Raw genomic sequence first — 15,984 nt, 5'->3', positions numbered from 1 at the left:
GGTTCTATTGATATCAATTTATGCCATGCGATATGTCTCAAATTTTACCGGTCATTTCACCTGTCGTGTAACTTATTCAACTCGATCATATACTTTTGCACTATTTACGATAATTTTTTTTATTTTGACTTTATTAGAATTTCTTTTACTTTTATTTTCACAAACTATTTTTCCATGAATCCGGCTACGTTTATTTGCTGTAATGAATGAACTAATTTCGAGTAACGTGCTTTACTGTCATGCATTTAGTGTTTCTATGACAACTCCCCCTCATTTCTTTTTTATTTTATTTTTTTTCTAACGTTGATAAATTTTCACATAGTTTTTATGTTGCACATGAACTTGCATTCTTTACATTATTACTTTTCCGCTACCACACGTACGTGTGTAATACTAAATGGTAGTTTTTTTTCCTTTCTTTTCTATTCATTCACTCCATTTGATTACAGGGAATTGTTGTGTGGGTGTATTTAATCAATTACTTGAAAACCATGGAAAATAATTCCTTTTTGCTAACGGAATTTTCTTTGAATTAATAAATGAGTTAATTTAAAGTGACTTCTCATGATGTGACCTTTTTAATATGCAATTTGCATTTGTAATCGTTTAAAAATTCTTGTAATTTTCTGATTGCTGATGAGACAAACGCATACTTGGAATTAATGTGACATATGGTGATTAAACAAAGCAAAACAGCAGCTAATATGATGCATTCTGAGTTCAAACATTAAGTTTTATGATTATGTCTATCCATGGCATTAACGATTGAGTTCTAGTCGAGACGTAGCCAGAATTTGACCCTTATGTCCCTCCTCTTTCTATCCTCTAGACGTCCCTGGATGGGAGTTAAAATTTTTTATTTTTAATCTCGTATTGACAAAAATACTTTAGAAGTAGACATCAAATGAACATTCACTTGCTATTGATACCCGAACAAACAAGTTTCATGGTCATAAGTATGCTCACAATATTGAGCATACTCAATATGAGTGTACTGCCGTTCCTATTGGAAAGTATGCTTATTGTCTGTTAGGGATAATGGAGCAATTATAATATTTACTTACAATAGAGCTAAAAGCAGTCTCAGGTTTTGTATGGAATAACCGATTCGGGTAAATTCTACTCCATTTAAAATTCTAGAAGAACTGAAAAATTGCTTTTAACTGAAATTTTCGAAATTCGCCCTCATGTCATTAAGTCATGACTTTAAGGGTAATTTTCGGCCATTTATCGTCACAAATTCGTATCAAAATTCGATCTAAATTTCTGCTAGGGTTCAATCTATCTTATCTAGTGCACTATAACAGGTGATGTTCCCATTACTATAATAACTATATTAAAGTTGAAGCATTTGTTGGGGTTGTCGATCAAAATAGGCATATCATTTCATTAGTTGTGCCATAAATTTTCAACCATCCCTAATTTTTAAAAAAATTCCAATAATATTGTTATCATTTTAATAAAAACATAATAATCAACAAGAATGATATATTATGACAAAAATATATAACAATAGTCATAAATTTGCAGAGCTAATATTGACATTTAAGATTTCTAATAAAATATACTATTTACTATATATCATTCAGTATAATAAAATGTCACATGACAATTTTCATAAAATATCAAATATTCATGCTATTAGAATCATCAATCTGTCTGTGAGCGATTCCATATAACATGTAAATTAAAAGGGTGTTTAAATTTGACATTTAAGCTGTTGTAAAGACAATTTTTTAATGATTCTAAGTGAAAATTGAGTTGTCTGCTGCTTGATTGTGATAAGAAATAATTAAAAGTGAATTAAATTGTAGAACTTGTCGCATTAATTGACTGTTCATATCATCTCGTAAACCTTTTTTCAAACAATTTATTAGAAAATTGTTCTGCAAAATTTCTTATTATTTAATAAGATTTAAAATATTTTACAGACATTTTTCTTTTTGTTTTCAATTAATTTCTTGTTCTTTTTAAAAGGAATTCATTCAATTTAAGGAATTCATTCAACAATATTCTAATATAAATAACTTCTGAAATTCTTAGTTATTCTTATTTTTTAAGTATTTCCTAAAGGAATGGCCACCTTTTTAAATCTAATATATTACTATGCTTCCTTTAAATATGAATTCTCACACTAGCATCCTCCAGGAAAGGATAAATATTCTTATCGAATTTATCGACATATTTTTTTAGCGCATTTTTGAATAAAATGACGCTTTTAACTTCAATTTGATTAGTTGGTTGGCTAAGGCGCAAGATCTCAGCAACCAGAGATCGTAGACCTCTAGCTTATCGCTTCGTTTGGCAGCTTAAAACCATGGTTAAATGCTTACTGATATTTTAAGTTTTCTATACAAAAAAATTCACGTGTTTTTAGTCCATTGAAATTTTGAATTTTTTTCGATCGTTAATTTTCAAAAAAAAAATTGACCGTTATTTTTATACAAACATGCGCTTAAGTCCCTCGACCAATAGCACAAGGCCTTTTAACAGTTTTATTTTCAATGTTAAGGGTTAAATATCTCCCACTGTGAATTCCATAAGGTTAAGTTATCACGATTAAAGTAAAGAGCACTTTACAGCATTTAAATAAATTTTAGTTGGTTGAAAAATAAATCCTTCCGAGAATTACCCCAGTAGATGAGTATTTATAAGTGTAATTACAGTTTAAAAGACTACAAAAAAGTATCATTATCCCTACCTTACCCTTAAAATATTAAAATATATTACTTTATGCCCATATGGTTGTACCCTTGAGCTTTTAACCTTAAAGTCTTTTGGTTCTAATATAATTTCTTTATGTGAACAATTTTTTATCCCCAAAAAGTTCATGTTTTATTCATTCTAATAACTTGAGTGAAGCTTTTCACTGCTGTATTAACCTTCTCGTAAGTAAAAATGTTCATATCAATACCAAAAAATTTGTGTATAGTCTCTACAGGCATGATTTATGAACGGCTTAAAGGCAAAAGTCTTTATGAATGAATGCTCGAGGGAATGAAATGAGACCTCATATTGCCACACATTCATTTTTCATAGAGATAAAATGAAAAGCATCAGTAAAATTCGAAGATTCGATTACAATTTTGTGCTGATGACATATCATTTTCATTTCCCCGTCGTTTTGATTCAACAGTGAGATGAGAATGAGCTGAGATCGTTAGATTTAAATGAATTGACGCTTTTAAATTTGATGAATTAATGATGGCACTTTTTCGTCGTCTTTTTTACATCAGATGTGCTTCAATCATTCCATTGCACACACAATTTTATGGTATAACTGCTTCATTGGTAAAGCTGATGAAATGCTTCATTGATTTTGAATACGAAGAACACAAAAAAAGCTGTAAAAAAAATTCCAATCAGATTGAATATGAGAGAACAAGACGAAATATAATGGATGAATGATTTGCGTGTGAATTGAAGAAAAAACAATAAAAAAAATTTAATGACAATGTTTTTGATAAGAGGACGATAAGACGAACACCGTAAAATATTGAATATCTACATGAAAAACATAACGAACAGACTTAATTGCTTGTCAAAAGAGATTGAAATTAAAGAAAGAAAAACGAAATCGATTTCAAAGTGAAAATTTTTAAAGCACGCAAAAGTAAACGGCATCCAAGGAGCTTTCCAAAGACTGAAGATGAATAATTTTTCTCTTTTTTATGATTTTTAAGTGAAAACATCATTATGCGTAACATGATTCATTTTTTAGCAGCATTATTAAATTAACAATTATGAGATTTAATTATTTACAGTTTGTCGGGTTCTTTGTAATATAAACAGTCTGGTAACTTTTCTTAGAAAAGTTTTAATAATTAGGAGAAAATGTCATTAGTCTACTGTATGTCTAGTTTTTAACTAGACAGGATGCCAAGTTACCCGGCTCATAACGAGGTCACGATTTTAACGTATTTTTGATATTGAGAACAACACTGAGAATACAAGGGAATATTTTGAAGTCTTGGTCTTGGCAAATCCTGAAACCCAGACTAGAAAGTCTTGTAAGGAATTACTGATATTACCGTCTAGTTTCTCAGCCTGAACAATAAATATAACGAGTCAATTTATCAATGATGATAAAAAAATCTTATTTTTCATTCAAAATTATTAAACTTTTAAAAATACACAAATTATTTAAAGCAAAAGTTTTCAGTTGAAAAATTCCTTGAATATTGAATATTTATTTTTGTTTAAAATAAATTCTAATAAACTCTTTCATTTATTTTTGATAATAAGAAACTTTTGAATTTTAATTATAATTTTAAAAGTGAAAATAAAAATTTTACCTTTAAAGTTCTTTTTTGCTGAAACTTTGTCATCACTTGCTCTAGAACAGTCGCATAATGAGTTTTATAAGACTATAGTTTCAAATTACAATTATCCATTAATCGAAGTAGAAAAAAAAGCAATTTATAAACACGCATTTGATTACTTCCAGAAGGAAAAATCGAGAAGGCGATTTAATCCGAGGTTATTGTGACCAAGACAAAAAGCTTTGTAGGTGGACAATATAAACAATGTCCCAATGGGAGATGCTTGTTACATGCTTACCTCAAAAAGTTTATTTTCTGAACAACTTATTTCTTTGACATTTTATGGCATTTCACCTTATTTTATTAATGATGGAACTTACGGTTAGGATTATAAATTGAAGAATTTAGATACATGTTGAAGATGCAAAATAGCTCAGTTAGCAACGTGCAGGTTATGAAAGTTGGTATGTAATTTGAACTATTGGGATCGAATCCCTGAAGTTTAGACACTTCGGTTTCTTAAGTGTAGCAGCTTAATGATGGGAGCTAAGAACTAGGCAACGCAAAATGTTAGAACGTGTTGTAGCTAGGATATTCTAAAACTGTAGGTCTACAGACAATAAACGCAGACCAGTTGCCTTGAATTAACAAAAAGGTACAGCTAAAATCTGTAGGTTTGTGCATCAAAATTCCATTAAATGCAGGCCTTTGCCAAACCCTATTTATAATTGACTAATAATAGGAATAACAGCAAGTATTGATACCGAACCTAAAACTCCAGAATTCACAATTAACTGCTGCATATGAGCTAAAAATCTAATATTCCATTCTATTGCTTAAAGCAAAATGCGCCTTATCCACAACAATATTGAATTACATTCCTAAATTATTTTAAATAAATTGTTTTTGTATAAAAAATAAATTAAGAAGAAAAACAGAAGCATATAGTAAAGTGAAATGAGTTAGTGAGTGCAAAATGATTGTAAATAATTATTCTAACACATTAGTGCACCTACTGTATATATGCATTTGGTTATCAACAAATTGTGTTAAGAAATCTAAAGAAAATTACACGCTCTGGAAACATTTCGAATGTGCATTTTCAAATGCAATCATTTGGATTATTCTTCCCCTTCTTATGAACATTACTATTACGCTTATCTCCTCTCTTCTTTTTTTTATTAACGTTCGTTATACATTTGTGCTAAACAAGAAGATTACCCACCAAAGCCTGAGCCGGGGTATATTTTGATTGCATTTTGAGGTTTTTCCATCAGTTGTATTTAAAGCTTATTGCATATTGCATCAATCATCATCAGTCAGTGCATTGTGTATTATAAATTTAGAACATTTTAAACAAATTTAATAAAATTTAATAGTTATGGCATCATTCAAAGTTATCTCAAGTATTCTTCTCATAACATTTGTTGCACATGTCTCATCATCACCTGCTGAAAGTGCATTTCGTGCAGTGAAAAAAATTTATAATGTATGTGAAAATAGTGATGAACTTTTAAAATGTATGAAAGTTCAAGCATTAAAACTCACCGAACGTGCACTTAAGTTGCCAAACATTAAAATTACTGATGGATTATCGATTGTGAAAAAAGAAGGTGAAGATATTGATACTGAAAATTCAGGACGTTCTGGTGGATTGATTGAATTTGATAGTGATGAAACAATGAATTTGCCATCAGAAAAAATTGATGCCATGCTTGTAAAAGGAATTAATAAATTTATGGATACACATCAAGTTGCTGTTAATGTTCCACGTCTACTTGCATCAAGTGATACACCAAGACTTGTTGAAGAAGGTCGTAAAAAGATGAAGAAATATTTGGGACCATTTATTGCAGCTATGGCCATTAAAGGAGGTATTTTAACAATGGTTTATCACTCAATTGCCATTGTTGCTGGTAAAGCCTTAATTATTGGTAAAATTGCACTTGTCATCAGTGCCATTATTGGATTAAAGAAATTGGTAACACCAGAAGGACATGAAAAGACAACATATGAGATCGTTAAACATCCACATGTTCAAAATAGTCACACATATTCCTCATCACATGGAGGAGATTATGATGGACATGAAAATCAATATCACAGAAGCTTAGGTGATGATGTCGATATGCTTATGCAAGATAGAGCATATCGTGGACATACACATTAAATAAACATTTAGACAATGAAATTCATTCTCAACACGATGACAACTTTGATTTAAAGATTTAAAAAAAAATATTTATTTATTATTGCTCTAAATATCTAATTTGTCTATCGAATACTCCATATTGAAGATTCGTGTCAAAATTCATAATTGCTCTACTAATTACTTTAAATTATTTATTATAATAAAATAAAAAAAAATAAATTATTAAAAATACTAAAATCGATAACATAAATTAAAAAAATGAAAAAAGAAAATTGTTGAGCGTTTCAATTTTGTCGAGTCACCTTCTTTTCAGCTCCCTATAGCTTTTTTTTATCATTTTTACACACCATCGTAGCTTGTCATTGCTGGGTGACCCCGATATGCTAGATCATCATCTGTGTGAGGCATTTGGGCTTGCGGAATTGTTGGTGTTATACTTTGAATACTTTGAAGATCAATAAAAGATTTCGGTATATTATTTTGTGCATAATTTTGATACTTTGGAGATGAATACCTGCGTTGCCATCCTTGTTTTGCAATATCAGCTGAATAAACAACATGTTCCGATCCACCACTACCGCCAGACTTTTTTAGGCCACTCTGAGTTATGCGATGTGAGAAACAGGGGGAAGAAGATATTAAAAGAATTAAGTATCAGTAAAGTCTGTGCTGGAAAATTTATTGATGCATAAAATGTGGGTTATTGTACAACGCACAGCATATAACATAGATAAATAAGATAGAGATCTTACCAGTGTTGAAAACAGCAATGCAATCTTGGCAATTAAAAGAGCGGCACCAGACAGGAATGCTACTTTAGACAAAAATAGTTGTATCATCATCGCCATAACAGCCATTCCTAATAATATGTTAAAAATAATTTTAAAGCTCGAATAATTCTTTAAAAAATATGTTAAATATAATTGGATTATTAAAATTCACCACTCATCATCATCATATGATTTCCATGCTTTCCGTCCTTTTTCTTTCTTGCTTCAGTATTTGATGCTTCATTAGAATTCTTGCCAGCATCATTGTTTGCATCCTCATCTGATAACTTTACTTGTACAACACGTGATTCCATTAAACTTTTTAACTTTTGACTTATCACATCCTCAAATGTACGACTCTGATCTGCTGATGGTTCTAAATCTTTAAATTCTGGATTTTTATTTAAAGATATTTTCATATTAAAGAAATTTGTACTCCATTCATCATTGTTCATGATAGATTCATCAATCAATTCAACAATACGATTTTTTAGACATTTCGATACATTGCCCTTGTGTAAGCAATGTCCTAAAAATTGTTTAAGATCATCCTTCTCATCTGTCACAGTATTTTTTGTAATAGGCGGTGCTGTTATCGTTGTTGGTGATGCAAGGATGACTGATAAGATTGATGAAACGAGTAAAATTCTCAATGTAAAACTTTTTAAATTCATTCTGTTCTTTTGCACTGCCATATGTCACCTCACTATGAAAACAAAAGTAAAACTATACAGATTTTGACAAAAATGATGTTATTTTATACCTGCCGTAAAAATTGATGTTCATATGTCATATGTTAACAAATTGCTTCTTTGTTTCTCTAGACTGACATTAAAGGTTGATGTTCTAGTAATCTAAATAATTTGTCACATCCAAATAGTACCGAAAATGCTTAAACATATGCGATTGCGAGCAAAAAAAGGTAAAAGTTATTTTTTCTCTTCTTTTACTTTCTTCTTATTTTACGCAGTACTTATGTCTTCAATAATGTCATCATTGCTTCTCATAAACATGATGATGACTTTAATTATGGGGACATGGAGTCAACAGACGTGAAAATATAGGTGGAGATATGCACAAAAATTTATTCATTTATTTTTTTGGCTTAGTTTTTTTTTATTTTGTTTTATGACTGTAGTTTTGATTATGTTGATGGTTTTTCTGTCTGGCAGGGGGTTGTTGAGATATTGGGTAATAAAAAGCATGTGGAGCCAAGAATTGTTGGTGGTCAATAACGGACGACAAATGAATGTTACTGTTTTTTGGTATAAAGTATTCGTATCTTACATGTTTTGGCTTTTTTTTGGAATATTTAGTTATTTTAGTTCAAATTTGTTTAGCTTTGATGTTGAGGGTTGGAGGGTTTTGGGATTTTTGACTTAAGAACCCCTAGAAGTTGAAGAATTTTGTCATAAGAGGGGGGATTGACCCTTTCCCAAATACCCCCCAGCAAGTGATATTTAGCAGTTAAGTAAGGTATAGAACCAGGGGCGTATCTAGAAGTTCTATGAGAGGGGTAAAGGAGGTTTAAAATTTAATGTAATTTTGAAACTTTTTCAAGAAAAACCCAAGGATTGACCCCTGAATATGCCCGGTATTGAGCATGTCGCACATTAGTCAACCGTATGTCTAGTCATTAACTCGACATCATGTCAAGTTGTCCAATCAGGGTTTATTAACAAAACGACGCTCTTCTACCATCCAACTCAAAATGCATCTCAAACTCGTTTATAGCTTTAAAGTCTCGTACTCGAATAAATTTTATGAGAATAAAAGGGAAAATGTCATCTCAAAGATTGTCATGGGAAGAAAAACTTAATGATATGATTTCATATGTACTTTACTTTTGAATCTATACTTTTTGACTTACTGTGCCAAAAGTAATAATCAGTAAAAGAAAACATACATGAGAGCTTAATCGATGTAATATGCGAAAATGATTGTATGGTATGAAACCATTTAAACGAGCAATTAAATTGTACCTAAAGATAATCAAGAACAAAGTGAAACTCTAATTTCTTTTCCCCTACCTTTCATATTTCATGAATTTCAATTAACTTTATTTTTTCATAGTCCAATTAAGAGCGTTTTTAGAAGAAAATAGTAAAAAAGAAAAAGTTTTTCAATCTCAAAAGTTTTTCATGATAACAGCATAGTGTGGAAATGAAAAAGAAAAGTTAAATGCAAAAAAGATGGTTGGATGAGTTTTCAATAATATTATTTATTGAGGTTCTTACTTTAGTTTTTTTATAATATGATTAGTATTCACACGATAGTTAGTTAAAATTGAATTAAATGCTCATTTTAAGTTTGGTAGATTTTCACATTTGCAGTTAGTTTTTGGAGGGAAGTTTGAGGTTTTGGTTGCTGATTTTTGATGGATTTTGCTTGTTTGTAAACAGTTTAAATCTGAGGTTTGGGTAGCGACCATCAAAATTTTTTTATGATTTCCCAGCGGATCTTCCTTTTATATAATTGCTCAAACTGGATCAATTCCGGGATTTCATTTGGCTTATTATTTATTTAATTTTAATCAAATATAATATTTTTCAAGGAATAAAAATGAGATTTTACAAACTCTTTAAAGAAAAATTGAAAAATTCAATTCCCTAATCCACAAGAGACAATAAATTTAATTCGAATTAGAATTTGTATGCCAAACAAAATTTCTTTGATTAGATCTAAACTTTGTATGTTTGTCATGGTCAACTTCACGTTCATATAATCTCGCCGTTCTATCTTTAAGCAGCTGTTGCTTCTCATAGTCATAAAAATTGTCATCGGGACGTTCATCTCTTGGTAAATTTTGTTCTATTATTTTATATGGTGAAGCAAACGTTTGTTGATGATGAACACCATGAACATTATCCGCATATACAGGTCGATATCCATAGCTATGTGCGTATCCATTATCTCCCAATCCGCCACCAAGAGCATATAATCCACCAGCGCCAAAGAAACCGGTTATAAACAATGCAAGTTTGGACAGAAATGCTGCTTTTTTACTTATTAAGATAATTGCTCCCAAAATTAGTGGCAATAATGTTGCTAAATTGAATTTAAGTCCCAAAAGAAAAGGAAGAACAAACTTTCTCGTCACAACGCGAGCTAGAAATGTAAACAGACAGAGATAAAAGAAAAGTTTTCATTGTGCAGGCTCAATAAGATTTTGTAGAATGAAAGAATAATATCAAGATTTAGATACCCAAGGCAAGACAATATTTCTCAAATGTTCTAAAATTGAATGGAAATATTTTCTTTAAGATTGCTTTCATTCATAAATCCAAAAGTTATAAAAAGTTAACAATTTTGTTTGTTTTTCATGAATTTTTGTTATCTGAAAGTTCTTTAATGTAAATCTCAACTTGGAAAATGTTTACCTATGTAATTCTTGTTGTTTTGTAAGAATTTGTTGTAGGTTTTGTTTTGGATTTTAATGTTGAAATTAAACTTTTTTATTCAACAATGATTTCAGTTGTTTTTAGGAATCTAAAAAATGTTCTGAAGATTCCCTAAAGCTCTACTATTAAAGTTTCTAAAAAAATTCTATTTTGTTAAATTCTTTTGATATTTTTTGTAAACATATTTCAATTTAAAACTTTAAATTCTTTCAAATTATCAAGTTTTCAACAAAAATTTCTTAGCTTTTTTCAAAAATAGTTCTTAAGTCTCTACTTTAAACTTTAACAACAATGCAAATATAGGAAAAGTTTTTTCACATTCTTAACTTGATTCTTTATTTAATTTTCTTAAATTTTATTGCACACTGCTTGAGTTGACTGACTCTTATACCAATAAAAATCTTCAAAGAACGATGTAACTTAATATTGCCATAATGTGCTCATCTACGTGACAAATCTTACATAATAAAATAAGTGTGAATGCATGTGAATGTCTAAATTTATCCTTAAAGTACGCAAATGTGATCCTAAGTAAATTTAGACAATGAGAAAAAAACATCTGATGAAATTCTCGGAAGGCACAAGCATTGGTCGAATTAAGCTCTAATCTTTTTTTCATAAGAAAGTAATGAATTAAGCATGTAAAAACACAATGCTTTACGAAATTATTTATAAATGATGAACGAAAGCACAAAAAGCATTTTAGCTTTAATAATGAGTGGCATGAGTATATGCCATGTGCGTACTAGATTTTTTTCTCGTATACAAAAAAGCTTTTATTTCATTTCACAGTGGCTTTCAAAGTCTATAAAGAAATGTCATGCAACAATTGCCGGCAAAAAATTAATATTATATAATCAGACTCATTGTCTCTTGACTTAATGAATTATTTGGCCTGTGAATTTCCGGATTAATTAAAAATAAGCTTAATTACCTGTTGACTCTTCATGCAAGCTATGCGATCTCTCGTCATACTGACTTTCCGGATCTACGACAAATTCCAACAAGCCACCTTGCATTGTAGGTCCTATTCGTAGTTGTAGTCCTGGATGAATTCGACTCATATCATATTGTAATGTTCTATGACTGACGGCAAGTCCTGCATTCTCTAGCAATGTCCTAAAAATGTAATTTGAATTGTAATTTATTTACATTATATCCTTCCATGAAGTTCAACAAACAAATCAATTAGGAGCATACAATATTGACCAAAAATTTGCGTCTACATGCGTCAGAATCCAAACTTTCTCAACAGAAGTAATCGAAAGGTACATGTGTTTATTTTTCATCAATCTTCATGGGAATTAAAGGCTTAAAGTCAATGCAAACACTTTTCCATATAAAATAAGAAGTGTACAGAATTTGTTGCTTATTGAACACATATAAAGTGTTGATTGCTTTTGCCACATGACTAGTGATAGATTGGGAATTGATCAAGGTTGATATTGATAGCAACTAAGGAACTAAATTGAGAAATTATTTTATTAAGTTGTGTTTTCATTAATGTAGAGTTTTATGAGCGCAGCAATAATTTGAGTCGATATTGCATTAGGATAATTAATTCTAAATTACTATCCTTGCTTTTGTCATTGCTGGGATAGAAACGCAAGTTTATTATAAGACTCATGCTTCGGGTTCATAAGACAAGGGAAACGGTGACCATGAGCTTGAACAGCAACATGATTCAGAACAGTGATTAAAAAAAATGTCAGCTTAACGTAAGGACAGTTTGTACAATCTAGATGACAAGGTCAGAAGCAGAGTCAGATCGAAAGACTTTTGTTGTAACCTAAGCTCTACATACTTACTTATTGTAGTCATGTTCCTATGATGAGCTTAGGATAAAACAAAAGGCTATCCATCTAACTTGGTTTCTGGCTCTGTTACCTAGTTTGTACAAATTCTTTGTCCACACAATAAGCTGACTGTAAAAATGTCAAAAAAAATTTTTACATCACTCTACTGCGCCAGGTAGCTTTTAGAGCTCCTGGCTGCCGTTTCCTTTAAAACTTTTCAAAGAAACATAATTTTAATAAGTAACGTAAGTAAAAGCCTTGCTTTTCGAATTCAAATAATTTCCATTCATAATTTTTAATATATGAACCGTGATATTACTTAAAATTTTAAAAAAATTGCCAAATGGACCTCATTTCTACTTTATATAATTGCCAGAACTCTACAATCTTCAACTCTTAATCTGTTTAATTTTATTATTACGCTTGATCCCATGTGACACATTTATCTAGATGCATGCTTATTGGGTTGAAAACGAACATTTTTGTTTAGAAACCGTCTTGAAATTTATATTTTTTGGGATTAAAAAGGAAGGAAATAATTATTTACTCTTTAATTAAAAATAACGAATCCTTTGCCGGCTGAAAAAATAGGTCTGCAACTGCTCAACTATATTTTTTTAATTTCTAAAAGGAAAATTCCTTTGAAAACAATTCGAGCACTTTAAAGTCATTTTTGTGTAAATTTCAATGCATGAAAAATGCGACATCTAATCAGTTTACGAATCTCTGCATAAAAGATTCACAATTTCCATTCTACACGAGTTAAATCCTTTTGAATTGTAAATTTTCATCAAAATAAGAATTTATGAAGTACTCAACAAATGATTCTTTATGTATGAATGCTACACATGCTTCCTTTCGTATGCAAAAAAAAAGCATTTTTATCACAAAATCTGACAGCAAAAGATTACTTATTGGATATACACATGAACTTATTCAAAAAAGCTTATTTGCACATCTACAAACCTTATATCACTGGGATCTTGCTCTAAAAAGTTTATCGGATTGCTTCGTCCCATCACGCTATCATCCCTTGATAGCACTAAACCATTGGTTAGGGTAAAGTTTTCCATGTTATTAAACGTTTCTAATGTTTCCAGCATTTGCTGTCCAGCACATTTAACTATATTTGGTTTATCATTTTGTTTAAGGCAATAACCAAACGTATTGAATTGAAACGTTTGTTTTTCACAGTAGACTGTGTCCAATAAAAGGACAACGATAAGGTTGAATGCAATTGTTTGTGCTAACATTTTGAAATTGTTCTTTTTGTACACTTTAATATTTGTTTTTTAAAAATTGCATTGGATTTAAAAAAATTCACTAAAAAAAGTAAAAACTTTATTCGAGATTCATAATTTGCGAGCATGATACACTATAGCACGAGGTTAAAACGATAGACTGAAGTGCTTTAAGGGTGAAACTGTGAAATATATATTGTTGCAGACATGGCTTCATGATCCATCTGAGTGCACATATTAACATTTTTCCCAAACTCAATTGAATTCAATTGTTATATTATGAAACACGCCGACTGCCTCACATTTTTGTTACTAGAGTTGTTGACTTAAGCATGATGAGGTTGAGTTTTAATTGTGTAAAAGTTGTAAATTTATTGTTAATTTTGTACAAGTTTAAATTTATTTGATTAACAATTATGTTAGCTGACATGTTAAACATTCGTAAATTCAACGATTTAATTTAGTTTGATATGAATATGAGTCAAGGTGGCTCGAAGCTGGAATGATCTTGCACTTCGATACCTTATTATTAAACTAACCAAGCTGTCGTGGGTTTGAGATTCAGCAGGATAAATTTTTGAAACCTGCCCTTTTTCGAATCATATGCAGTTGAAATGCGGTCCACAGTCTCCCTCTGTAAGGTAAAGACAATAAGCCGACAATAGCCAAAACAGGCAAAGAGCATGCTATCGAGAGCTCGCTCAACTTAAATATACTAGATGAGCATGCTCATGAGCGTTACTTTTAGCATACTCTGCTCTTGAAGGAAGCTCCTTGCCTGGTATGTTCTGGTCCCATTATAAACTGTAAGTCGACTGAATGCTGTGGTCTGGTGAACTCTCACTACTTAAATAGTTAAAAGTTTTTTTTTTGTCGAATTTCAACAAGATCTGAGCAACAGACACACAACAAAAATTATAAAACAATTTTTATTTTTTTTTTCTTCAGAAAAAAAGCAGAGAGAAAAATAATTTGATTAAATCTGAACGTTGAAAAGAAAGAATTGCAAAGAAGGTAGAAACTTTCACTCTTTATTGCCTTTTTTTTATTTTTGCGAATTTATCGCATGTGAAACAAAAAATCTCTTACAATAAGAAAATATTACGAAAAAGTAAAGTAAGATTGTTTGTTGATAATAAGTAATATTAATTTCACGGTCACATGAGAAGCTGTCAAGTGATGTTGGTGAAATGAGAGGATGCGAGAGAACATAAACTTCCTCAAATTTTCTCAGGCTAAAAGTTAATCATTTAAAACATTAACATATTTTTTATTTTTCGCTAATTAATGCGTCACGGAAGATGAGATCATGATGTCATTTCTTCTCCGAATTAATCAGCGTTCACTTTCTTTATTTTTTCGTCGTCTTTGTGTCTCATGAAAAATAATAAATTGTAAATAATAGAATTAAAATCGTGGGTAACATGAAAGGAATTTTCCATTGACTCAGTTTTTGTAATTATTATTGTCATTACATAATATTTTGTCTCAAAAAACAAATAACGCGATTGCATGATGGAAGGAGAGTTTGTTATCCAAATATTATGTTGCGCAAAGTTTTTTATTAAATAACATGTCTAGGAATTAATGAATGGTTTATTGAGTAATTGTTCAGATTTGGTAAGAACTTTCTATTAAATAATATTGTTGACAAAAATTGAAAGTATTGCTAAGTCAATAAATGTTTTCATCCTTTTACGTCATTTTTATGGAATCATCTTGAAGTCTCTACAAAAAAATTGTCAATCTCAAACATTCCAAAAGGACCATTAACCACAATATCAAATTCATTCATCGAGAGACATGAACAAAGTTGTATAACTCGATGAAAAATTAAGGAAATTTGATTCTCATTCCTAGAAAGTCGAGAAACTTCTTCAAAATAAGATAAGGGAGGTTTGGAAATTACGTAATGATAGGAACAACCTCTCTTAAGCTCGTAGTCAACTCAAATTTTATATGAAGTTAAGTCGATCTGAGTTGAATTTTCCATACAAAATCCGAGTCCACTTCGAGTTCAGAACCTCTTCTACCATAACGCTTTTTAACATAATCGTGAACCAAAGTATATCCTCCGTAATAAAACTGTAATTAACCCATCACATCCCCCCTCCCTTTCCAAGCGTTATATAACTTCCTAATTTCTTATTTACTGTATACTGTGTACTGTATACTGTGTACTGTATACTGTTTCCTAATTTCTTATTTACTGTATACTTATGGTGGAACATAGTTGGCAACAAAATGCTTTCGATTTGATTCTGTTTCTGGCATTGTCAATTATTTTGGACAAATTTTTGGTTTGAACGTTAAACTGACAGATGCTCGTCAATCATATGTACTGTTCATAACTGTTCATTTT

General features: G+C 30.5%; 2 protein-coding genes across 2 annotated transcripts; one reads left to right on the top strand and one right to left on the bottom strand.

Moving 5' to 3' along the window:
* Nucleotides 1-5,643: 5,643 nt before the first annotated feature.
* Osi11 (Osiris 11) lies at nucleotides 5,644-6,432 on the top strand. Its single transcript, XM_070651595.1, has one exon. The coding sequence runs from the start codon at nucleotides 5,644-5,646 to the stop codon at nucleotides 6,430-6,432; it is 789 nt and encodes a 262-aa protein (XP_070507696.1).
* Nucleotides 6,433-9,816: 3,384 nt separating this feature from the next.
* On the bottom strand, nucleotides 9,817-13,634 carry Osi10a (Osiris 10a). The gene is made up of 3 exons (XM_070651594.1): nucleotides 13,348-13,634; nucleotides 11,520-11,704; nucleotides 9,817-10,292 (listed from the first exon to the last, which is right to left on the bottom strand). The coding sequence occupies exons 1-3, from the start codon at nucleotides 13,632-13,634 to the stop codon at nucleotides 9,817-9,819; spliced, it is 948 nt and encodes a 315-aa protein (XP_070507695.1).
* Nucleotides 13,635-15,984: the final 2,350 nt, after the last annotated feature.

This window comes from Chironomus tepperi, unplaced genomic scaffold, assembly GCF_022539635.2.
Source record: "Chironomus tepperi strain 1889 unplaced genomic scaffold, CSIRO-AGI_Ctep_v1 contig_465, whole genome shotgun sequence".
NCBI classification, from domain to species: domain Eukaryota; kingdom Metazoa; phylum Arthropoda; class Insecta; order Diptera; family Chironomidae; genus Chironomus; species Chironomus tepperi.
This window is presented reverse-complemented; position numbering and strand designations above follow the sequence as displayed.